Here is a 26,289-nt window from a genome sequence, read left to right as displayed (position 1 = left end):
CTTTCCTGGATTGCAGAATCTCTCAAGTTGGAAAATACATACTGTTTCGTAGGAAGTAGGTTCAAAATTTTAAGAATTTTTTTTTAAATGAAAGGAAAAAACTCATAAACAGAACTTTACTTATATCCGTCTTTACAAAAACTATATCGGATTAGCAAGAATTAATCGGTTTTATTAAAACCAAAGGGAAAATCTAAAATTGTGTAATAAAGTCATCCTTATTCATTTATTAGCGCTAAATCACTCTTTCTGGGTCGGTGTCCTCGATGTGCTTTAAGTCTCTAATAATGGTCAATTTTTCGGGGAGGAGGGATTTTCTAAAATTCAAAAACATTTGCTTTACCTGAGTTTTACGATTAGTTGAATGCCCGATAAGAGGACTGTATTTTGCGGGGAATTAAGACACAATAACACGCCGAATAAATACTAATTCAGAATTCAAACAACAAAAATCAGCGTTATATTTACAAAATTTTCACAGGACTAGTTTCGATGGTTTTACCAAACCTTCATCCTCAGCTGCAAAACCGCAAATGAACAAGATAGGAAATAAGGATTAGATAAGATAAGAAAGTCTGGACAAGAATGAGCAACTGGCGCCATCTATCTATACTGGCGCTATCAAACCAGAACTAAAACATAATTTCTTTAAAGGCCGAAGTCAAATTTGGATTGGAATTAGGATCGTTAACTAGAACAGAAAGATTTTTATGAATGTGAAATGATTCTAGAAAATCCAGTTCTACAATGGAAGAAGTCTTTTGAATAATTTTGGCAGCAGAAAAATTGAAAGTGTTTTTCGGACCAACAATGTTGAGCAATAGAAGACTTCTGTGTTTCCTTTTTTCTAACATATGCCTCAGTTCCTTGACGCGAAATTTTAAGGCTCTCTTAGTTTGGCGAATGTAAATTAAACCGCACTGGCAAGGAACTAGCTGAACAAAATGTCTTAATTACAAATATCTTTCCAAGTTTCAATAAAAGATCAGGTAAGGCGAAATATCATAGAAGATACCTTTAAAATATTAGTTATTTCTTACCATGAATAGTTACAATATTTCTATGTATCCTTTCTTAAGCATTTGTAGTACAGTGGTATATTCTGCACATACAAACACACACACACACACACAAAAAAAAAAAAAAAAAAAAAATCTGATGTGTACACCACATGACTTCCTTGTACAGAATATTAAATTATGCTCATTTTTTCTTGCATTTCTTTAAACTTATGTGATTGAATTAAATCTACTTTGTCGATAATGTATAAGCCACAATAGAATAAATGCACTCTTTAAAATTCACTATGTTTGCTTACCATAGTGACACTCTGGTGCTAGGTTCACTTAAAAGCGTTACATTTCATTCATTTTTTAACTCAGAATGCACAAAATTTATATCATTTTAAGAATTATCGAATCGTTGCCACATGTTCTATTCAAATACAATAATAAATCTAAAACGATATACGAAAGAAATTAAGCAAATAACAATAACAACAAAAAGAAACAGATTTTCAACACAGACGATTCAGTATTTCTCATTCAATTAATTCAGTTTTCACTTCGCGACAAAGCAAAAATACATAAACACTCAAAATATCTATATTGAAAATTACGCAGTAAATCTTAAACACTTATTATTTCCTCGAATAAAATTCCACAATAGCTTAAGCATGATTTCATTCGCTATAATAAAAGGAGACGTTATCTTTGTTGTGGCGAAGCTTACTTTCTCTAAATTGGCAATAAATCTCCTATTCTGCTGTTTCAAATGTAAACAAGCAGTGGCCACCATCGCAAAAATAATTAAGCTTAGCTGCAATTAAACAATTTTTAAATTGTTCATAACTCCACAAATATTGCATGCAGATTTACTAAAGGCATAAATACCTTAACCAGAAGATAAGAACACCATAAATCAATCATTTTTAAAGCCAAAAATGCACAACTTACAAACATATAGTAAAACTGACATGAGTAAAGAAACTGAGATCACTGAGCCGATTAATAGAGTGGATATACACTGACAACCAATAAGTATTTAGACACCTGTGATAGAAAAGAAAAAGTAACTTTATAAAAAATCAATAGTTGGTAGAGCCTCCACGAGAGGTAATTACAGCGTGGACCCTCCGGGGCATACTTTCCACAAGTCTTTGTATGACAGGTAGTGGTATTTTCTTCTACTCGGCTTGGAGAAGACATAGAAGTTCCTTCACCGATTTTGCACGGGTAGTGCACCCCTGAATTCGGCGATGCAACTCCTCCCAGAGGTTCCCGATAGGGTTCAGGTCTGGACTCTGGGCAGGCCAGTCCATTCGATGAACTCCATTGGCACCATATCAAGCCTTGGTTAACGTCGAAACATGACAACTGGCATTGTCGTCCTGAAAGTAACAGGGGTCCAACCCGTAAAACTGCCACAACGTAGAAAGCACATTGTCATCCAAAATAGTGCAGTAGGCATCGGAGTTGAGCTTACCATGAATGGGGACCAAGGGTCCCAGCCCATACCAGGAGAAACACCCCAAGACCATAATTCCACCTCCGCCGAACTTGACTGTTGGCACAATGCATTCTGGCAAGAGACGTTCTCCAGGTAGACGCCAGACCCAGACCCTGCCATCCGAACGGTAAAGGGTGAAGCTTGATTCGTCACTCCAAAGAGCCCGTTTCCACTGATCTACGGTCCAATTTCGATGTGCTTTGCACCACATTAACCGAGCAGAGCGGTTGGACTTTGTGATTAAAGGCTTATGGGCAGCAGCACGACCATGAAAACCAAGCAGATGTGCTTCCTTACAGATGGTACTTATTGACACAGTACTCCCGGATGCCTGTTGAAACTCCTGGCGGATGAGGGCCATCGGTTGGGTGCGGTTTTTCTGAATTTCTCTAGACAGCACTCGTCGATCTCTATCCCCCAGTTTCATTGGTCTGCCGACTCGGGGCACATTCCGACAATCACCGCTCGCCTTCCACTTCTTAATCACATAGGCCACTGACGATTTTGGGTACTTCAGATCGCTAGATATGTCCCTTATGCATCGGTCACATTTGTGATACCCGATAATTATACCTTTCTCGAAATCAGAGAGCTCCGAACTGCGAGGCATCTTGCATACGACTAAAGCCGATGCTGTTTCCTACACGATATATACCGGCAGAGTCCGTGACGTACCTTAGGATCGCAGATATCGTCAATTGCATAGGTGTCCAAATGCTTATTGGTAGTCAGTGTATATATACATATATTTATATACGTTTGGTGCGGCCGATTGCAACCAAAATACGAGGTGCACATCTGCATGGTTTAACAGTCCTATGTACAAAATGTCAACGTTCTGAGGCTACTCATTTTTGAATTATGCGAGATATGTTCGTACGTACGTACATCGCATAATTCAAAAACGTACGTACGTGGCGTCTGTACGTACACGTATGTACAGACGCCACGAAAAATTATCTTTAGAATTCATTTTAAATCAGTTTTATAATTTTTTGGCTGGAAAAAAGTCTTTTATTATGTCCTTACGTACGGATGTCACGCAGAAACATCGTTAAATTGCATATGATAGCGGTCAAAATGGATATTTTCGTTGAAATATGCTGCCTGAAACGTTTCGCGATTACAATACTTCCTTTTCACTTCGTACACGGAAGTAAAAAGAGAGAGAAAGACAGTTTTATATCTCCCATTCTACTTCGCGAAATTTAATTTGCGTTTTTCATGTCTCGAAAGTGCGACTTATTGTATAAATTAGATTTACATACAGCGTTGGTCTAACATAAGTATTTTGAGATAAAATCGCATTTTTCCTGAAATGACATACCATATACAAATGGTTTTTCCTACTTAGATTCTACGACTTAAATAATGCTCAGACATCAAAATTTGTAAAATTTAGTAGACATTTATCGAAAAATTAAAAAATTTATCTTGGTGCATTATTATTTTCCCAGTTAGAGCCGAGAATAATTCACTTGGTAAAATTCATAATATATGGCATATGGTAACCCATTTTCCTTTCCCTCTCATTGTACAGAAGGTGCTTCGTTCATTCATACAAATAATTTTAACAAAGGGCGTAAACCACATTTAGCATTATTATAGCTTATAACGAAGGTACAAAATTTCCATACGCGACAGTATTTGGATTCATGTATATCTTCAGAGATTTTGAATAAAAATCTTTTGTTTTTTTTTGCAGGTATGTCTCGAAATACTTCAACTTTAAGGGGATGGTAAAACTTAAATAGGTTTTAGTTCAAAGGTTTTTCAAAAAAGTTTAAAAATACTTTTAAAAAATACTAATTTCAAACCAAAAAATGACTGCGAATTTTATTTTGATTCAACTTAAATTCCAAACGGTGAAAAACTTGTGGTTAGTGGCCGAAACCGCTATACAAACCCTGGGTTGGACATCAGGTTCAAAACAAAACACAGCATAAAAATTTTATTGAACGCATAAAAAATGGCTACATACAATTCGACAAGAGAGAAACTTACTATTTTCAAAAATCAAATTCTATACATTTTACCTGCGAGAGCAATTCGTGGCTCTCGAGCTTGCTTTTTTTACATTGCCAATGATTTAATTATTTTAATAACTATTGAAAACGTATTTGTAAGTTAAAAAAAATAATAATTTTCAGCTTATGCTCACGAGACATCCTTGTCCATATAAATCTTCAGTCTCTTCTTCTTTTATGTAACCTTATCACAGACCGAATCAAAGGTGAATTTAATAAAAAAAAGGAGATATTAATAAATATATATCAAATTTAATTAACACTGAAGAGTTAGCATTTTTAAAGATGATTTTTTGAAACCTTCTTGTGCGATTTTTTACAAAACTGGGTATTTGGCATAAGTTGAGTCTTAGATGTCCAAAAGAATCTGTACATCATTTCAGGAAGTTCGATTTTGTTCAAAATACATATATGTCAGAAAAATGCTACATATAGATCTAATAAAGTCGCGCTTTCCAAACATGAGAAACGAGAATTAAATTTCATCAATCGACCTGGTAGAACGGGAGAAACGGAAATGCCCCCCCCCTTAATTTTGTGTGGGTACAGCATACCTGTTAATTTTTTATGCTACAAACTTTGTTACAAATAACTGAAATTCTTTCAAGATTGATAATGAATGGTTTTTCAATCTAGATTAGAGAACTGCAATGGCAATGTGGATTGCTGTCTCCATGTGGACTGCATTCTTTGCGTCCTTCCTCCTTTGCACAACGGCTATCCATTCCACCCACAGCAACTTCCCAGATTTCGATACTCCAAAACAAGGACAATATCTTGGATCCCACAAAGGTTCTTTCTCTCACACAAACCCAAGCTGGAGTGAATTAAACGAAGATGCCAGCAATTACCTTTACGGAGCTATGGATAAAGACGGCTTGGGACAAACAGCTGCCACTAGAAATGGATTCTTAACTTTAAATTCTTGGCCAGATAGTGATTCCGTTACAATGGCTCGTCAGATACTTGGAGGTAAGTTGGCCGCGAAATGTTTTTTAATAGCTTATTTTAAAACGTTTTCTGATGCTGTTTTAAAATGTGCACAATAATAATCTGTACAGCAGAAGAGTAAAAAGGGAAAAGGACGATGCCTAGAGCAACTAAATATTAAACAACCATACAAAGGTTCTTCGTACAATTTTAAGAGATTTTGCTTTGCTATAAAAAAGCCATCTGCTTGGAAAACTTTTTTTTTAACTGCAACAACATTTTTAAAGGTATAAATTATCGTCTGTTGCAGCTTTGTTTTCATGCAAAATGGCGCGGTTAATGAAGCAATGGAAGCAAGGCTATGCTTATCGTCTTTCCAAAGAAATTACTTTCTATCTAGCTATTGAAAAACACTGCTAAAGACAACGGTTTTAGGTATCTAAACCTACGGTTAATATTGTCAACCAGAAAATAAAAAAATCTGATGTGTACACCACATGACTTCTTGTACGGAATATTAAATTATACGCATTTTTCTTGCATTTCATTTAAACTTATTAGATTAAATTAAATCTACTTCGTCGACAGTTCATAAACCACAATAGAATAAATGCATTCTTTAAAATTCACTATATTTTTACTATAGCGACACTCTGGCGCTAGGTTCACTTAATATTTCGTTCATATCACAACTCAGAATACACAAAATGTATATCATTTGAAGAATTATCTTATCGTTGCCACATGTTCTATTCAAATACTGGAAAAGCTAGAACGATGTATAAAAGAAATTAAGCAAGCAAACCAAAAACAAACAGTTTTTCGCAGACGATTGAGTATTTCTTATTCAATTAATTCAGTTCTCACTTCGCGACAAGGCAATTATACATAAAAACTCAAAATATCTGTATTAAAAATTACGAAGTAAATCTTAAACACTTATTTCCTCGAAACAATTCCAGAAAGGATTAAGCATGATTTGATTCGCAATAATAAATGAAGGCATTATCTTTGTTGTTGCGATGCTTAGTCTCTCTAGATTGGCAACAAGTCTACTATTCTGCTGTTTCAAATGTAAACAAATATGTCCGCCATGTTATTTAAAACTTAACCGCACTTAAACAGTTTTTAAATTGTTGATAATTGTACAAATATTGCTACCAGATTTACGAAAGGTATAAAAACCTTAAGCGGAAGATAAGAACAACATAATTCAATCATTTTTAAAGCAAAAAATGTACAATTTACAAACATATAAGAGTAAAGAAACTGAGATCACTGAGCCGGGTAACAGAGTGGATATATATATAAATATATTTATATATGTTTGGTGCGGCCGATTGCAACCAAAATACGAGGTGCACATCTACATGTTATAGCAGTCCTATATACAAAATTTCAACGTTCTGAGGCTACTCGTTTTCGAGTTGAGATACGTACGTACATACGTTTGTACTGACGCGACGAAAAATTCTCTTCAGAATTAATTTTAAAGCAGTTTTATAATTTTTTGAAGGAAAAGAGTCTTTTATTCTGTCCTTACATACCGATTTCACGCAAAAACACCGTTAAATTGCATTCGATAGCGGTCAAAATGGATATTTTCGTTGAAACATGCTGCGTGAAACTTTTCGCAATTACAGTACTTCCTTTTTACTTTGTACAAGGAAGTAAAAAGTCAAAGTTTGGCTTCAAATGTAAAAATTTGTCCCCAAAGTATAAAGGTAAATGTTTCGAATGTTGTAAAGGTTAAGTGTTTAATGTTGAAAGAAACTCTCTCAAGTAAAGACAGATACAAAATCATTAAAATGCCCTGTCAACAGTAAATAAAGTCATTAATGATGATTTGAATCTGAAGAAGGCGACCGAAGCAACGTGTATCTTCTTTATTCACGACATGTCCCCGAACGCAGAATTCTTCATGAGAAACATTTATCCGGTCAAAAGTGGAAAAATGTTGTTACAGTAGATGAACCTTGAGTGCATTTAAATGACTTAAATAAAAAGAGATCTATTTATTATCATCAGAGAGGAGCCAAAAATGTGAAAACATTGTTCAAAGAATCTCAAGAAAGATTCTCAAATGGATTTATGATTGTAGGTGTTTCTTCATATAATAACAAATTAAAAATAAAGAGAGTGGATAAAAACTTTAAAATTAACTCTACACATTATCAGGAACATATTTCCTTCCCGATTTTCAGGTATAAAATACCTTCTCTTATCCCACAGTGTCATCAATCATACAATCAAGGTAAAGCAAGCAGCCGCAGGTCAAAATTCACTGCCAATTTCCTGTAAAAACAGAACAAGAAATAGGTGTCAAACAAATACCCTTCATTCATATCCCTACTATATCTCCTGACGTATCTCGCATGCAATTTTGCTTTTCTGGAGTTTTAAAAAGCGGATTATCCAAACCTCGACCTGCAATCCTCCATGGACATTGGAAGCTGTTCAAGAGGAATGGTTTATTATCTTAGGATTAAAGGTGTAGAATTAAAGTGAAAAATAAAGATGTTATGAAATAGAACATTTAAAACACCACGATTTTAGGTAAAATATTTCTATAAACACAATGAAAATCGGATAAACATGTGCGGACAGCATCTGTATAATTCAGCTTAAGCATCAGTATCACGTAAAAATTTGATTGAAACTGAAAATTCTTTAAGGATTCCTAACTCAAGGAACGTCATTAATTAAAAGTGCTAAATTAAAAGTTATTTCCTTTGATGTTTTTAATGTCCATTTAAAGAATACTTCAGGCATGTCCTCTTAAACTGCTGTAGAGAATTTTCTCTTTTGAATTAATTCGATTTCTTGAAAACATATACACGGTTTTGCTTAATCGAAAATAAAGCATTTGCTTTGCAGCTTCGATGTCAGATATTCAACCGGCTAAGGAAAATACATCAAAAGGAGTAAATATTTCCATTAATGAATTTGAGTGATTTGTGGGAAGTTCGAAACATTTATGATCATTCAAAAGTATTAAACCGCTCATTAAATTCTATGATCATTTCATGTTTCTGTTTTAAGGAATTTATATTGTTATATTGTGATACTCTATTTTAAGTTTATTGAAGCGAAGCGTCACATATGCATTTAATTATCGATTTACTGTTAGCCTAAAAAGTGGGTTCTCCAAACATCGACCTTTACCTCCCCTTCGACTTTGGAAAGCTGCTAAGGCGAATGGGATAAAATACCTCTTCCGTTCCCACAAAAAGCCTCATTATCTAGAAAATTACGGTGTATAAAACTAGAGAAGAATAAGAGTTATCAAACAGAATATTCAAAGAACCAAATTTTAGGCTAAATTATGGAAACATTAAGTACTTTTTTGGAAGCAGGCCAGATGAAAAATTAGCAACCGCTTTCGCCGGGAATCGAACCACGGACCTCTGGAATACCGACCCAGCGTGAAGAACCACTACACCACGGAGGCGGGAGAAATACCTTATATACTCCTTCCTTTTAAAGGGCGACTGGGGTTTTAGGGGACCCAATCGTCTAATTCTGGGTGAGGAGAATCATCATCCAATACCTTTTAGTTCGGGCGCCGCTATAGAGGCATTAGGTATATTTTTTGGAAGCAGGCAAGATGAAAAATTAGCAACCGCCTTTCGAGCCACGGACCTCTGGAATACCGGCCTAGTGTGCAGAACCACTACACCACGAAGGCACGCTAGGAAGGCGGGAGAAATACTTTATAAAATAATTCTGTGAATACAATGCCACTCGTGTAAAAAACGTGCGAACAACCTTTATACTTCTCGAAAGGAGATTTGAAATTTTAATTTTTAGACCAAAGGGCTATTAATTTCGTTTTGGCACTTTGTGTCGATTCACTATAAATGTCGGTTCACTTTTCAATCTGTTGCCAGCCAATATTAGAGCCCTGAATTACATTTAAAGGAATTAAATAATGAATAATCTGCATAAATGTATGTATGTGTCTCGCATTGTGATGAAACAACGGTACCTAGATCCCTCAAATTTTGAATAACTTAATCTTCCACCGAATATGGGCATCTGAAATCCCTAATTTGGAATTCGAAATTTCTTTTGTTATCTATTTATTATTTTATAACATTTTGACGAATTTTTGATTAACAAACGCAACGATTTCAAAGCGAGCAGTGGCAACACTGTACGGGGAAACAAATTATCTCCAGCGCGAGACTGTGTATCAGAAATTTGTAAAGAAATGCTCATTTAAAAATTATTTTGCGATATTACTGTTGAAATGAATTTTATAGTTTAAGTGCGAAGAACATGATATTTAATAAATGAAAGTAACACACAAAACGTTAAAAAATCTTCCCTTCGGGCGAAATATAAAATCCGAAAACTTTCAGACTTTTTTTTTTCGCTTTATTACATTTTAAAAATTTACTTTGCTTTTGCACGAACCTATTAAAATTCTAGTTTGAGAGAAATTTATTGCCACTCCCTGATATAAAATACTAGCTGGAGTGACGGCTGTCGCTGTCATGGCGGCTTCGTCTGCGTTTTTTCATCTCCAAACCAGTTCTGTCAGACAACATTCAGCGCCATCCACTCTTCAAGTTCGAATGTTACGCGTATTTCGGCTCTTAGATTTTAGCGAAAATATCCATTTTGGCCGCTCTGAAATCTATTTGAAGAATGTTTTACGTATCATCTGTACGTACGGTGTCCGTCGAAAACGTCGTGGCGAAAACATCGCGGACAAACACGTTGCGGAGAAAACAACGCAAGGAGAAAATATCGCAGTTAAAAAACATCGTGGTACAAAATATCGCCTTCGAAAAATAAAGCGGTTCAAAAACATCATCTTCAAAAATATCGTGGTAAAAAATAAAGTACCTATAAATCATCGCATGACGATAACATCGCAGACATGCGTTTTCAGCTTTTCAAAGTTGTAATGCATGGTCGTATAAAGATCACAGAGTGCAAGAAGGAAAGAGGGATTCTTTTACTTTGTTTTATATATTTGAACGAACTAATAAATTTTTGCTGAAAAAATAAGAAGGAAACTTAAACATATAAGCATTTAAAAATTGAAAATGAGTAGAAAATTAATGCAACTTAAGCTTAATAGAATTTTAAACTTATACAGTTAATTAACAAAGGTCATTAATAAATTAAGCTTTCTTTTATAAAGTTTAACTCATAATTTTTCATGAAAAATACAGTCCAAAAATGCTTAGAAAAAGGAAGATATATAACTGCATGAGGTTACCTCTATAAAAATTGCTAAGTTAATGACCAAATTATTCTCTTTCACATTTGTTAATCTGATTTTGTTTAAATGAAAATTACATATTGTTTTGTTTCCACTTATTCTTAAAATGTCGTTAACATTTTCATGTATAGTATACAATCAAATTTCCGGATGTCGATTTGTTAGTTATGACGGAAGTCATTACAGATTATGTTATTATGCGATTTGATAATATGTTATTATGCGCTGTTATCGTCATGCGATGATTTGCAGGTACTTTATTTTTTACCACGATATTATGGACGACGATATTTTTAAACTGCGAAGTTTTTGAACCGCTTTATTTTCGACCACGATGTTTTCTCTTTGCGATCTTTGTTTTCTCCCACGACGTTTTCTACTTGCGTTGTTTTCTCCACGACGTTTTCGCTTGTGTTGTTTTCTCCACGACTTTTTTATCCGCGATGTTTTCGGCTGTAACCGTACGTACTAGCAGAATGAAGGTTTTTTTTTTTTTTTTTTTTCCCAAAACGGATTGTAAAATAGTTTTAAAAGGGATGTTTTTTGCAACGTCTTCACGTATGTACGTACACACACATATATAGATATATATAAAATATAACAAAATACGGTAACTTCTTTAAAAAATAACTGACGACTTCAAAATTAACATTTTACATTTGTTGATATCCCCCTAAATTCATCTGTTCTCCCACACTCGAGAATATTCTGTTATGTAACGCTACTGAAAAAGGGCAACTGAATCTAATATTAACCGGTCACAGACTAGCCTACTTATACCTAAAAAACTGGTGTGTTATTTTCGAAAAAGTCCGATTTTGTGACAAAATACTTATGTTATAATAGCGCTGTATATAAATTTAATATATATCCTAAGTCGCGCTTTCGAGATAGGAAAAACGCAGTTTGAATTTTGTCAATCGGCCCAGTAGAACGGGAGATATAGAACTGTCCTCCCCCTTTTTGTATTTTTAGAAAATTTAATTGAATTAGTTAATAAAGTTCTTCATTTCAGTAATCCTTGAGCTTTCCTTTGTCACCTTCACAGTGTTCAGAAAAATCGTGCAAAAGAATTTCCAGGATCCAAGTGAAAAAGACAAGCATACATTCGAAAACGTGTTAATGGCATTACTATATTAATTGCTAACACAGCAAATATGGCGACTGTCGCAGCATTCGATGAAGATATTAATAAATCCCCGTTAAAATATTTAAAATATGGAGAACATCTGCAAAATTAAAGCCCAGGCACAATGCATCGTATTTCGTGAGCAGCTTCTAAGTGTAGTATTATAGTCGGCTGTAGACAATCTGAATTAATCAATGTTTGATGTTCGTCTGAAGCAGTAATTTAATTATCGCTTTGAAGCATTTCCAGAGGTTTCAGAGGGCTCAAAGGGTCATCCAAAGGTCAGAAAAAATTTTGATTCAGCTCTTTAGGTTTGTTATACAGAGGTTGTTCCTACATTTCTTAAACGATTTTGCTTTGCTATAAAAAAATCATCTGCTTAGAATTTTTTTTTTCTGTAACTACATTTTTAAAAATATAAATTATCGTCTGCAACTAGACAGTTTTGCTTTTATGCAAAATGGCACTTTAAAAAGAGCAATAGATGGAAGGCTATTTTTATTCTCTTTCTAAGGAAATTATTCCTACGTAGTTACTAAAGCCCGCCATGGTTATTTTATATCTTGAGCTACGATAGGTTATATTCTCAACAAAAAAGGGCTGCCGCCCAACCGGTAAAGCGGTTATCATTGCTGACTGCCGTGCCGAGGGCGCGGGTTCGAAACCCGGAGAAGGCACGGATGTTTGTAAATGATAGTATCTGTGCGGCATGGCAGCACTCTAACTATGCGGCGAGTCGAAAGTCCTCTCGTGTGTCTGGATGGAAGCGAGTGTCCTCCACCGGGGTGCTCTCCAATCAAATCTGGGGGCGGAACTGAGTCAAATCGCACTGTCACCTATTAGGTGCTCAAGGCTGTTGCCAACGGCAGGCGTAATCTTCCGCTGTTTGTCCCGAGGAATTTCGTAAGCTTGGGCTGACTACGTCAAACAAGTGCGCATAAGCAACAACAACAAGAAAGGGAGAAAATGTCAAAGTTTGGCTGCAAATGGAAAAATTGTTCCAAAAAACGGAATATTTGGAATATTGGAAAGGTAAGATCTGTAATCTTAAAAGAAACTATTTAAAATGGAAATAAAAAACTAATCGCACCGTCTTTCTGCACACCATATCGCCGAATGCAGAAGTTGCTTCAAAATATTTTATGAGATAATAACCCGAACAAAAATGGAAAAATGTTGTCACAATGAATGAATCTTGGATGTATTTAAATAACTACGATAAGAATTAGATGTATTTTTTATCAACAAAGAGGAGAAAAATCCTTAAAACATGGTTTAAAGAAGCTGAAGAAAGTTTTTCAATAGGATTTATGACCGCTGCTGGTTTTTGATATAACGGCAAATAAAAATTAAAGTGATGGCAGAAAACTGTTAAAGTAAGTTCTAGATATTATCAGAGACATAATTTATACTCAATTTTCAAATATGAAATACCTTCTCTACCGACATTGCGATCAACAAATAAAATTGTATCAAGACAAAGCAAGCAGCCATACGTCAATAAATTAAAAAAATCTGATGTATACACCACTTGACTTCTTTGTATTGGAATACTAAATTATACGCATTTTTTCTTGCATTTCATTTAAACTTATTGGATTGAATTAAATCTACTTCGCCGACAGCGCATAAACCACTATAGAATAAATGCATTCTTTAAAATTCACTCTAGTATTTGTTTACCATAGCGACAATCTGGCGCTAGATTCACTTAACAGTATTAATAATTATATAACAGTTAACTTATATAATAATTATATAACGGAAACCAAGTTAACTGTTATATAATATAATAATTATATAACAGTTAACTTATATATTTCGTTCATATTATAACTCATAATGCACAAAATTTATATCATTTAAAGAAAAGAATCATCTAATCGTTGCCACATGTTCTATTCAAATACTATAATAAAGCTACAATGATGTATAAAAGAAATTAAGCAAACAAACAAACAAAAAAAAAAAAAAAGAAACAGTTTTTCACAGACGACTGAGTACTTCTCATTTAATTAATTCAGTTCTCACTTCGCGAAAAGGCAAAAATACATAAAAACTCAAAATATCTATATTAAAAATTAAAAAGTAAATCTCAAACACTTATTTCCTCGACATAATTCCAGAAAGAATTAAGAATGATTTAATCGGCAATAATAAATGAATGCGTTATCTTTGTTGTTGCGAAGCTAAGTTTCTCTAGATTGGCAACAAATCCACTAGTCTCCTGTTTCAAATGTAAACATCCATTAAAAAAGGCTTAGCGGCAATTAAACAACTTTAAAATTGCTGATAATTCTAAAAATATTGCACACAGATTTACTAAAGGCATAAAATCCTTAACCGGAAGATGAAAACAACGTAGAACAACTTTCCATTCAGAGTCAGTGTTATTCCCGTAAATATGTTCGGAGGTCATTTAACTGTAAAATCTGCACAAAATAATTTATAACTGATACGACCATTTTCCACAAAGAGATATCAGATGATATTCAAATAAATGCCATGTTCCTATTTTTCAAATAAAATAAGCTTTCTTCATTCCCATTAAAAAAAAAAACTTTCTTTATCGATTCGCTTTATTCTGCGTACAACTTTTCTAAGTCATTTAAAATATGCGAACCTCATTTTTGAATTTCTGCATCTAAATCAAACTGTAAGAGATTTTACTTCGTGATAAGCATTCGATGGCCAATAAGCAGAAAAGATTTGTTATGGAATCAGTGACTTAATTCTGGTACGCGATAAATACTAAGCTATATGCTTTGATTATTTTGGTGGGTAATTTCTTTAACGAAAGAAAACAAACAAATTTTAACAAATATGTTAAAAAGATATTAAAAGTTTTTAGCATATTTTAAGGAATACAAAAATTTCTTCCATGATGGGAAGGAAAGAAAAGTTCAAAGGGCATAATGTTTGAAGTTCTCCTGGCGAATTCAAGCAAAAGGAGGAGGCTAGGCCTAAAGCAGCAAAATCTTTCTTGACGCAGTTAGAAAATCGGAAGTGAACAAAGGGAAGATGAGGCATCAGGATTTTAAAACATATTAATGTTTAATTGATGTAATTTGCTTAAGTATGTTGTATGGGTATTGTGATTATAGTGAACACACCTGCATCATAAAAATCAATGCAATTCACTGATTATTATCTTCCCGATAGTCCATATACATATCCAGGTTTCCGGCTCAAACTTTTTATAGTGAAATTTCGGTAAGTACGAATTAGAATAGCCACAACACTTTTCACTATTTTTTCAGTAATGTCTGTGGTTGTTTTTGTTGTGACTTATCTCACTTGTCTGACAGTAATCAAGCCCACGAAATTCGTCGTGGCAAGGACACCAAAATTGCACCTGTCGTTGGCAAGACCCTTGAGCACTATACAGGTAACAACAGTACGACTTATTTCTTTTTCTATAAATATTGAAAGTATAAACAGATGCTCTAATACTCACTGTATCTAATTATTATTAAGGTTTATATACGTATATTAAGAATCTGTGCAGAATAACCGTTGACGGGTAGTCTCGGCGTAGTTCTCTGTCTTGTTGAAACCACATGTCGTCCACATTCATATCTTACAAGTTAGGCACAAAAGAAAAACTGGATTTTAATAGCACGATAGCGAGCACCATCACCTGTTGCCTGGTTAGCCGCATTTTCGAAGAAGAATGGTCCAATGATGCCTCCAGCCTCAAATCCGCGAACAATGACACTTGTTGATGTATTCGTATCTCAACATTTTATCATGGATTTTCTGAACTTCAATTGCGACAATTTTGCCGATTAACCAAGCCATCAAACTGAAAATAAGCCTCATTGCTGTAGATGATTTTGTTTGAAAAATCGGCATCCACTTGTTGCTGTTCCATAATCCATTCAGTGAACTTCCTTAGCTGTGTGTGATCAGTAGGCTTTAGTTCTTGAATGAATTAAACTTCGTAAGCACAGAGATGCAAATCTTTTGAGATAATAACGCTATCGAGATCTTCTCGAAATGTCCAGTTCTTGAGCACGGTGCCGAACTGATGTCCCTGAACTCTCAGCAACACTCTAACGAACTGCTTCCAAGTTTTGCATTGAACAAAGTGTTGATGAACGGCTAGCGTGTTTAAGATCACTAATTGATGCAGCCTTTCTAAATGTTTTAATTAATCTCTTCACAGCTGATGAACTTAAATCACTTTCCCGACCATATTTGCACGAAATTTGTGAACTGTAGGTTCCGAACCTTCAGTATTTTAAAATATTCCTCAAGAATGGATGCGTGTTGTTCTTTCAGTGTAGAGCTTCGATTCCAGTAATCCTAAACTGTTAATCGTTATTATTTATTTTTTTTCTGTTGTTGTTGTTGGCAACTCTTTCTCGCACAAATGGGGCAAAATTCAAATCTTCCGTGAATTTTGGAATACCCTCTATTTGATACCCTTAACAGACTTTCGTGGGGGAAAGTCATTGCAACAAGAGTTTGGCAAACAGGTCTCTCAAATTATGACATCCGCTGATTGGTTAATTTATTTTTTTACTATTTTAGTTATTACACTAAATTATCTCTACACCATTTTATTTTATTATTTATTTTCTTATACTGAGTAAATTTATAATATAACACTTAATTTAATTAAAAACCAATTAAATTGTATGCTGTTTCACTGCACAATAAAATATGATTTTATTAACAAAGAAATAAATGGGGTAATATTGGATTATGTTGGCATAAATTAAAAAAACAACATCAGTTTTATATATCGCTTAATAATTTATAATCCAAAATTTCGCATTACAGACCTTCCTGTTTATTGGAATAACATGTTAGATAATTTTTACATGCGATCAATCGTAAGTGGTACTTAGTAACACTTTCTTTACTTAAAGCTCATTGCTATTTAAAGCATGGAATTGACGGAAGATGTGTACAAGCCACATCATATGCTCTTATAAGTGTTACAGATTAAGCAAAGAATGTTTTCGTGTCTTTTCTTAATGAACTTTATGTTACTCAAGAAGATTATAAAGGTGGAATTCATTCTTCCCACATCTTAGCAAAGAAACTTTATATGCGGCTGGGCATGTTCATTAGGTAGGTAGTATTCCTCAAACGCTTTTTAGTGCTTGTATAGCTTCAATAAAATAACAAAAGGCACATAAAACAAATGCTATGGTGACTTTCTTTCGCTGTTCGATCCACGGTATATACCTAAGCAGATTGCCCTAACTTTCGCAATTACTTTTATTATATTTCGTCTACTAGCAGCTTAAAGTAATTATTGTAGAGAAGACAAAAATTATAATGACTGCATAAAAGCTATATCAGCTAGCATAATTTGATAAAAACATTTAATAGTTTTAACTAGATATATCAAGATTTTCCATTTTTACTTTCTTGGAAAGTAAAGGGAATATTTAAATCGCGATAAATTTTGGGTACCGTATTTCAACGAAGATATCCACTTTGACCGCTTTCGAAGCCATTTGAGCGATTTTTTGGCGTGACATCTGGCTATTTACTTTAAAGCAGATTGTAGAATGGATTTCAAATGGATTTAGAAGATTTCCTTTTTGTTACGTCTGTACTATGTATCGCGCATATCTCAAAAATGATTAGCCGTAGAACATTGAAATTAGGACTGCTATAATATGTAGTTGTGCACCTCCCCTTTTTGTTGCAATTGACCTCACCAAACGTATACATACACACACATAGATATATGTACATACCTCTCTCTCTATATATAGATATAAACCCACCCTCTCACCTGGCTCAGTAATTTCTTTGTTTTTATATTTATATGTTTGCAAACTGCGCATTTTTTGCTTTAAAAATGATTTTCTTCTTATGTTTTGATTGAGGTTTTTATGCCTTTAGTTAATCTACACTCAAAGAGTTATAGAATTATCAACAATTTAAAAGTTGAAGTAGCGCTAGGCCAAACGAGGGTTTTATTTGTTTATATTTGAAACTCTAAGTAGAATAGTGAACTAAGTCATTTGTGCACCAACTTCAGAGTCTTTTCGCCCAATGGGATGGAAAATTAACTTTTGGTGCACAGAGAATTTTGGCTTCCTGCCCTCTGGCTGAGTTGCATGTTTTCGCTAAAAACTTTAATTTTAATTGAAAAGGTGTTTTTAACTGTATTAAGTGTTTCAGGTTTTTCTTTATTCTGCATCAAAACATGTGAATAATTTAATAGGCCATACAAAGAAGTCATGCGGTGTCCACATCAGATAATTTTCTTCTAAAGAGACTTTTTTCATAACAACTTTTTAGTGCTCTTGTAAAATTGTTTTATAATTATTCCTTATTGAGCTCATTTTTAAGGTATTCTACGAAGTTCTCCAAGTCTTTATAAACTTCCCAGCCCATCTTATTTTTCCAAACACATTGTCATAGATTATAATAATAAGCATAAATCCTAAGTGTAAAAACGCTTAAGCCTAGAGCCATGTACGACCATAATTTTCTCCAAGCCAAATTCACGATTCTAAGTCACTTGCTTCCAGGCTAGTGTTAAAGCAATGGAAGATATAAAATTGATGTTTTCAGAAGTTCTAAGTGTTAATTTTGTGTCAGAGACTTCAAAACGTCTTTGAAAATCCCATATTGTTCACTTGAGTGTTCGTAACTTGAGAATATCGTATAAGTTATCATACAAAGTGCCTAGATCTCGAAGTTTAACCTGGCGAATTCTCGCACAGACATGAAGAGTTACACAATAGGGAAAGGATGTAAAAAGTGCTTTTTATTTATCACAACCTTTAACAGAAAGCCACGGACTTCGTTCTCCAAAAAAATAAATAGATAAATAAATAAAGCACGACTAACTGCGGAGAGAACTTAAAGGTAAATTTAACAACAAATTCGAAAGGTAAAGAAGTAGTGCTGGACCTTAAAATTTAATTTAACCTAAGAGGTTGGCTCAGCAACCTACACTGGCGATAGACTAACTAAATGGCTAAAATGAGCAGTTGGTACTAAGATTGACAGCTGGAGGACAAAATAGCAAACGTGCGCTACATTAGCAAAATCACGCTCTGTCTAATCTTTTCTTTTCTACCGTTTAAATACCCTCTTTCATATACGTAAATTGCATCCTGCTGAGGAAATGCGGGGAGAAATTGAGAATTCAGAAAAGAAATAAATTAAAATAAATATATATAATATGAAAGCTATTTCAGATTCTACATTACACCCAAAGGGGCGGTTATATATATATATGTGTGTAGTAATAAAATTCAAGAATACACTTAAAATTCTAACTGTATTTTCTTTTCATTTTTAATGGCGACGTTCTCTTATTTGAAAGTACGTGGAATTAAATCCACAGCCCCGTAGTCAAGTTGTTTTTCCCGCCTTTTCTACACCTACAGTTATAGAATGTTCTGGAAATATTTAAAGCGAACTGGATTGGCTGACAAGGCTGACGTCATTTCTTGGAAGCTTCGCCTTTCCAGAGGCTATAAAAGGACTCGCAAAGGAATATCGGGGTCATTTTCTTAAATGTCACGATGTAGTAAACTTCATACAAAACGTTATTAGTAATTCTTTTTATTTACTCCGGATACCTGATTTTGTAACTGCTATTTCTCCTGAATAATAATAAATGGATTCTGTTTTTTAAACTTACGTCTGATAATTTAAGCTACGACTACATTTATGATTCTTCTCCAATCTTTTTTTTCTGGACAAAAGCTGGTACATCACATATATATGCTGAAGTACACCTTCCACAAAATAAATAAATAAGTAAAATAAAGGCAGTCAGTTCTATATGTTCTGATCTACTGGGCCGTTTCTCGAAATTTAACTTGCGTTTTTCATGCCCCAAAAGTGCGACTTAGGATGAGCAATTTTATATAAAGCATTGTTTTAACAAAGGTATTTTGAAATAAACCTGTTTTTCTTTATTTCGATTCTACGACTCAAATTATGCCAAAATGTCAAGTTTTGTAAAAGTCACACGAGTAATTAAAACATTAGCTCTTCACTGTTAATTGAATTTGGTATATATATGTATATATATTTATTAATATCTCTTTTTTATTAAACTTATTGGATTTCTTCTTTCAAAATTCGAAATTTAGGTCAAGTTCAAATAAAATTCGCAACTATTTCCCGATTTATTTCTAAAATTTGCAATATTTAGTAAATTTTATAATTTTTTTATCACCTCTATCTTTATCTTGCATCACCTCTCATGAAACAAAGTGGTGAGAGTTCTATCAATTTCACTCGTGCAGTCAACAGCTAAAATTTAGAAAGCGCGCGAGGAAAAGTGTTAAGCTTTGAATTTAAATATATTTGTAATAATAAAATTCCATAGTTAAGAATACACTTAAAATTCTAACTGTATGTTCTTTTCATTTTTAATGGCGACGTTGTCTTATTTGAAAGTACGTGGAATTAAATCCACAGCCCCGTAGTCAAGTTGTTTTTCCCGCCTTTTCTACACGTACAGTTTTAGAATGTTCTGGAGATATTTAAAGCGAACTGGATTGGCTGACGAGGCTGACGTCATTTCTTGGAAGCTCCGCCTTTCCAGAGGCTATAAAAGGACTCGCATAGGAATATCGGGGTCATTTTCTTAAATGTCACGATGCAGTAAACTTCATACAAAAAGTTATTAATAATTCTTTTTATTTACTCCGGATATCTGATTTTGTAACTGCTATTTCTCCTGAACAATAATAAATAGATCCTGTTTTTTAAACTTTCCGTCTGATAATTTAAGCTACGACTACATTTATGATTCTTCACCAATCTAGTTATTCCGGACAAAAGCTGGTACATCACACACATATATATATATATATATGTGTGTGTGTGTGTGTGTGTGTGTGTGTATATATATATATATATTGCGTGTTACCTTGATTTATTGAAAACTATGTTCTTCGCCATTAAACCACATAAAATCCAATTCAACAGCAATATCCCAAAATATTTAAAAAAGGGCATATCTGTAGAATTTCCGATACACAGTCTCGAGCGCTGAAGATAAAATTATTTATTATATTGTTATTCTCCGTACAGTTTTGCCATTGCTCGCTTTGAAATCGTCGAGTTTGTTAATCAAAAATTCGTTAAAGTGTCACAAAATATGAAATAGATTATAAAACAAATTTGAATTTCGGGCGTCCGAGTGCCCATGTTCGGGTGGAGGATTACGTTATTCAAATTTCGATGGCTTTAGGTATCGTCGTTTTTTCTCAGCACGAGAAACATACATACATGCATGTAGATTCTTCATTATTTAATTTATTTAAATATAATACTGAGTGATAATATTTGGTGACAACAATTTGAAAAGTGAAACGGATATTTATAGTGAAACAACACAAAATGCTGTTCTGAAACTAATAGCTCTCTTGGGCTACCCCCGTTTGGGCTAATAACTGGTTGAACCCTCAATCGCTTGTCTTCAGATGCAGTTTTTGGTTTAGATAATCCTTTCGTGAACCGAGAGACATTCGTGATCCAAGATTTCGCGGTATTTAATAATATGCATAGTTTGTAAACGTGCTTAAATTCAACTAAATGTCTTGTATAGGCAAAATTATATAATTATAAAAATGGCCAACTATGTTTCTCGTATTCAGCATTCGCCATATAAGCATTTCTTATTTTAGAATGTAATAAATCTTTAAACAAGCTAGCAAGCTGTATAGGATTATAAAAAGATGTGGAAAAAACGATAAAGAAAAACATGCTATATTTTATTATCTGTTAATGTATAAAAGTTTGTTAAGCAGTAATCTTCTGAAAACAAATATTGAAAATTCACGTATTAGAAAAGATATAAAAAGAAAAGATTTATACTCTTATTTTTCTAATTTTAGGAATGGAATATATGTCGTGAAATAATAAGGCTTAATGTCAAGAAAGGGAATTAAATTGTCAAGATGACAAAGCAAAAGAATGTTAATGCATTGCTTTCAAATAGAATGCAAGCAAGTTTCCTTATAATATAATGAGTTTTTGAAACTAATTACAGGAACAAGCGTTTTCATTAATCCTTTGAAATCTGGAATCAAATGGTAAAAATTAATGGAAAACGAATATTTAAAACTCGTTAAAGCGCTTTCTTTCACTTGCATTTTAATTAAAGCCTTTCAGTTTAAAGAACGTTTCGTTAAAAAAAACCAGTTCATAGAATTATACCTTATTATTCTGCAATTTCATACATTAATTAAAAGAAAAATGAATGAAACCTACTGCCATCATTTTAACTAAACCTGAATATTATTCTAACTTAATCGTTTTTTTTAATTATTTTTTGAATGCTATATTAGCACATTAAAATTCAGCGTCTTACACAACTGTTTTCAATCTCATAGAATGTGAACAAGAATTTCAAGTTGCAACTTTTCTAATAAACTAAAATGCTTAAAGCTTAAAAACACGAATTGTGTTAGCATTAGATAAATATCTTATGTGGACACCACATATGACTTTCTTGTATGGCTTTAAATAATACACGTTTTCATCTGCACTTTATTAAAACTTACTTCCTCAAATTTTACTACAGACAATTTCTCATTCACTCGGCTCAGTTCTCACTTCGCAGCAAAAAAATACATTCAAAATCAAAATACCTTCATTAAAAACTGAAAAATACAAGGTAAACCTAAAATAGTTTTAAAAACACGTTTTTGGAATTAAAAAACTTTCTACGCAGATGTGTTGGTAAGATCATGTTGACTTTGTTTTGCCACCATAAAGGCGCAATTTTTTAACATTACCTGCAGAGAAGTGAAAATGTTAGCACAGCGATATACGCACACCTTATGCGAGAAAATTTGAAACAAGAAATTTTATGGTAGTGGGGGGGACTGGTGTCCAGTGGCGTCCTGTTACTGCATGACAGTCAAAGGCCACATAATGTTAGAGTAACATTAGATACCATCAAATCTCTGCGTTTCGTCCTCTTTCCCCACCTCCGTATTCCCCGGATCTGGCGCCTTCAGATTATCATATTGTAGCGTTCTACGGATTCGTGGATTTGGAGTGATTGAGGACAACATTTGATAAAGAATCAGAACACAATTTATCAGCCAATATTACTCAGGACAGTTCCATAAACACGTTTACAGTCGTCGGAAAACTACAACAAACACGCTGAAACAATCAGCAACACAGCCTTCGAGCTAGAACGGTCCAGAAAACTTCACGGCAAAACGCTAAATGCAGCTCTCGACTCGGTCAGTCTCAGAGCTCAACACACTCAAGGTACTCTTCACGATAAAACTCACGATACACTACTACTCCGCGTACAGGCAGTGTTTATATAGGCTTTGATCTGCCTTCGAGAACATTCTGGGGTAAACCGGTAAGAATTCGTTCTAGAAAATTCTCGCTCCGTCTGTGGCATATCGCCGATTTTGTCGCCAAATGGGCGATTTCGCGACATATCTTGCAACCCTACCTTATTTTGCCATTTTCTGGCAACCCTAAAGCGGCTTTGCGTTGCAGCTATCTTACCACAGCAGGGCATTTTGTAACAATATTTTTAACTCACTGAAAGAAGCTCTTGTTCCACAATCGCTAATGATTCGGAAGTACAGGCAGCTTGTATAACTGGCTACGAACACGCCCCAAAGAATTCTTTACACGTGGAATTGGTACACAAAATAGAGTTCTCGACTCGGTCAGATGGTTGGTTAGTTGACTTTTAATGGCACAAAACCTTGAAGGTTATTATGCGCCATACGAATGGTGAATAAAGTCCAAAATGCACAAACACACTGTAACAGATGAACTGTTGAAATGAACCTGTAATGCTGATGAAGGCATGGAGAAATGACTTAGAAATGCTCTAGCAACAGGTAGAGCAGAATAAAAGGAAAAGAAAACACTTTAAATCATATGGTAAAAAGACATGACTTTTAAAAATCTTATGAGGTTGATGTGAAGGTTTCTTCCAATGAGATCTGTTAAGTTAATATTCGTAGAGTTAAAATAATATTCACGTTTCTGACTAAAAGCAGCACAGCAGGTTAAAATGTAATTGACTGAAATGGGAACGTTGCAAGTGCCATAAATAGGCTCATTATCTCCTTTCAAGAGATACTGATGTGTCAGTCTACAGTGACCAATTTATAGGCTCCAAATTGGGTCTTACCTGTCTTTAAGGGGACTCATACACCTTAAACCCCTCATGATCTTCGAATATATGACTGTTGCAAGAATTGGGATATTTTATTTATTTTAAAAGCAATTACTTCCAACGTTTTACAGCTGACTGCATAATATAGCTGCTTTGGAAACTAGTAAACAGAAAGTTTGTGTTGCCACAAATATTTTTGTAATTTAATCCTCTTTGTGACAAAATATTTCACCGTGTTTCCACCTTGCGCGCATGATATTTTAAAAATGGCTAATGGTACATACTTGAAATTGGATGGAATTCTGTATATGGGCACTATTTTCTAACTGAACCAAAAATCTGATGAATATTTTAATATTGAAAAATTTTATGGGCGAAAACATTCAAAATATTTTTAATAAAATACATTTTATAAACTCATCTCAAAATAAAATAAAAATTTAACATAGAATTTTTAGAATTTTAGGTTCACAGTAGTTTCCAAATGTTATAAAAGCTATATATTAAATATTGGATTAAATTATGAAACAGAATGTTTTAAACTGTGCGCGCAAGTTGGAAACATGACGAAAAATGTTGTCACAATGCGGATTAAATTATAAAAATATTTGTGGCAACACAAACTTTCTGATTACTATTTCAGAAAGCAGCTATATTATGTAGTCAGCTGTAAAAAATTGGCAGTAATTGCTTGTAAAATAAATAAGTTATCCCAATTCTCGCAACAGTCACCTATTCGAACATCTTATGGGTTTTAAGGTGTATGAGTTCCCTTAATTTGTTCAGAGTCTGGCATTCCCAGAGTTCTTGCCACCTGGACAAGATCTTTGTTCTGATGTAATTCCGTATGTCTGTAAGAGGGACATCATTTTCAGAGGTAATATCAGCAGATTTCGCTGTGCCATCGGCGAGTTCGTTGCCTTTGATGCCAGCTTGTCCAGGCACCTAGCAGTACACAAGAGAATAACCTGCGTTTCTCAGACGGAGGTGTGCGCACGTGGAATTGAGAAGCTTGTCCAGCGCTAGCGTTTGTGCTTAAGGAGGATTACGTTGAAAAATAAATAAGTGTTGTATTCTATTCTCTTAACAAATTCTTAAAAGAAAAATATTTCCCGGCATTTTTATTGAATGACTCGTGTACTCACTATTGAGAAGTATTTTTACATTTACCTTTTGTGTCCGAATTTAGGAGATGTAATGTCTCTGTTGATATCATAAAATGTAAAACGTTCTGCATAACACTGTCTTCTGTTTTTACGCTACACGAGTTAAAATAAATATTTTCGCAGAGTTCAGTCCACTTTGCTTACATACCTTTTGAGTTATCATCCATTTTCCGTTTACTGCTTATCTTGTGAAAACCTGCATAGGAAGCAAAACATTGAGGAAATGAATCATTTAGCTTCATTTAAGCTCATAGTAATCAAATATAGCACGCGATGAAATAAAGTGCGCTGTGGTAGGGCAAAGTTTCATCTATAATCGTTGTCCAAGCACAGGCAAAAAGCTTGTCTGAAAGCTTTCAAGGGGATTATATTTTTCCACAATTAGAGGTTATCGTGTTGGAAGCTAAGTATTTCTGTAATGTACTTCTCTTAATATGGGCTTTGAGTACCATAAAGTGGATTTCAAAGTTCATTAAAATACAGTTATTATGGATATCCTTACGGACTTCTCTGCATTAACACGTGACTCTTTATCGGCTAAGCTCTGAGTGCAAAAGATTTTCTTAATTGCTTAGGTAATCTTTTTATATTCTAATCTGCATTGAGAAGCTATTTTTGCAAGCTCTGCTCATTAAATTCAAGTAATTATATGCGAGAGAAGCTCGCATCAACATAAAGGATTAAATACTTTCTTAGAAACCAAAAAAATACTCGAAAGGTCATTTCCGAATTTTTGAATGAGACATGATTTAAGTTATTTTTCTTTTATCAGAAGGAAAGCTAGCTGTTTACGTTTCCTTTTTCTGTTTTTCATTATTTATATAAGTATTATTAAAAACAATCTTCAGTTAATTTAATTTATCACATTTTTTTACTAGAAAATATCAATTAATTATAAATAAATACTTCCAAACAAAAATCGAAGAACAGTTTTCCGTTAAACCGTTAAACACTGCCTGTTATTGTTCGCACCGATAATGGGCAATGCTTTAATTAAAAACTAGTCCAATTCGTTAATTATAAGTTTCAATTAACAATCTACTTTTTTATTAAAAAGAACGGTATTTGCATTCATAAATAAATTTAATTACAGGATATTTCATATTGAATAGTACAAAAAAAAAAAAAAAAAAAAAAAAAAAGACATATATGAATACTGTTGAAGGTCTCAAGCTATGTTCGTGTGT

The 26,289-nt window shown here is 33.8% G+C and overlaps 1 protein-coding gene across 1 annotated transcript in view; it reads left to right on the top strand.

Moving 5' to 3' along the window:
- The window catches only part of LOC118196806 (uncharacterized), a 405,955-nt gene that overhangs the window by 352,661 nt on the left and 27,005 nt on the right, over positions 1-26,289 (top strand). The window contains exon 2 of the mRNA XM_085816152.1: positions 5,172-5,507. Within this exon, the coding sequence (XP_085672278.1) occupies positions 5,186-5,507 (322 nt within the window). The 5' untranslated portion in view covers positions 5,172-5,185. The remainder of the gene's footprint in view (positions 1-5,171; positions 5,508-26,289) is intronic.

Source organism: Stegodyphus dumicola, chromosome 4 (assembly GCF_044657685.1).
Source record: "Stegodyphus dumicola isolate Sdum_Otavi_A_Nest chromosome 4, ASM4465768v1".
NCBI lineage: Eukaryota > Metazoa > Arthropoda > Arachnida > Araneae > Eresidae > Stegodyphus > Stegodyphus dumicola.
This window is presented reverse-complemented; position numbering and strand designations above follow the sequence as displayed.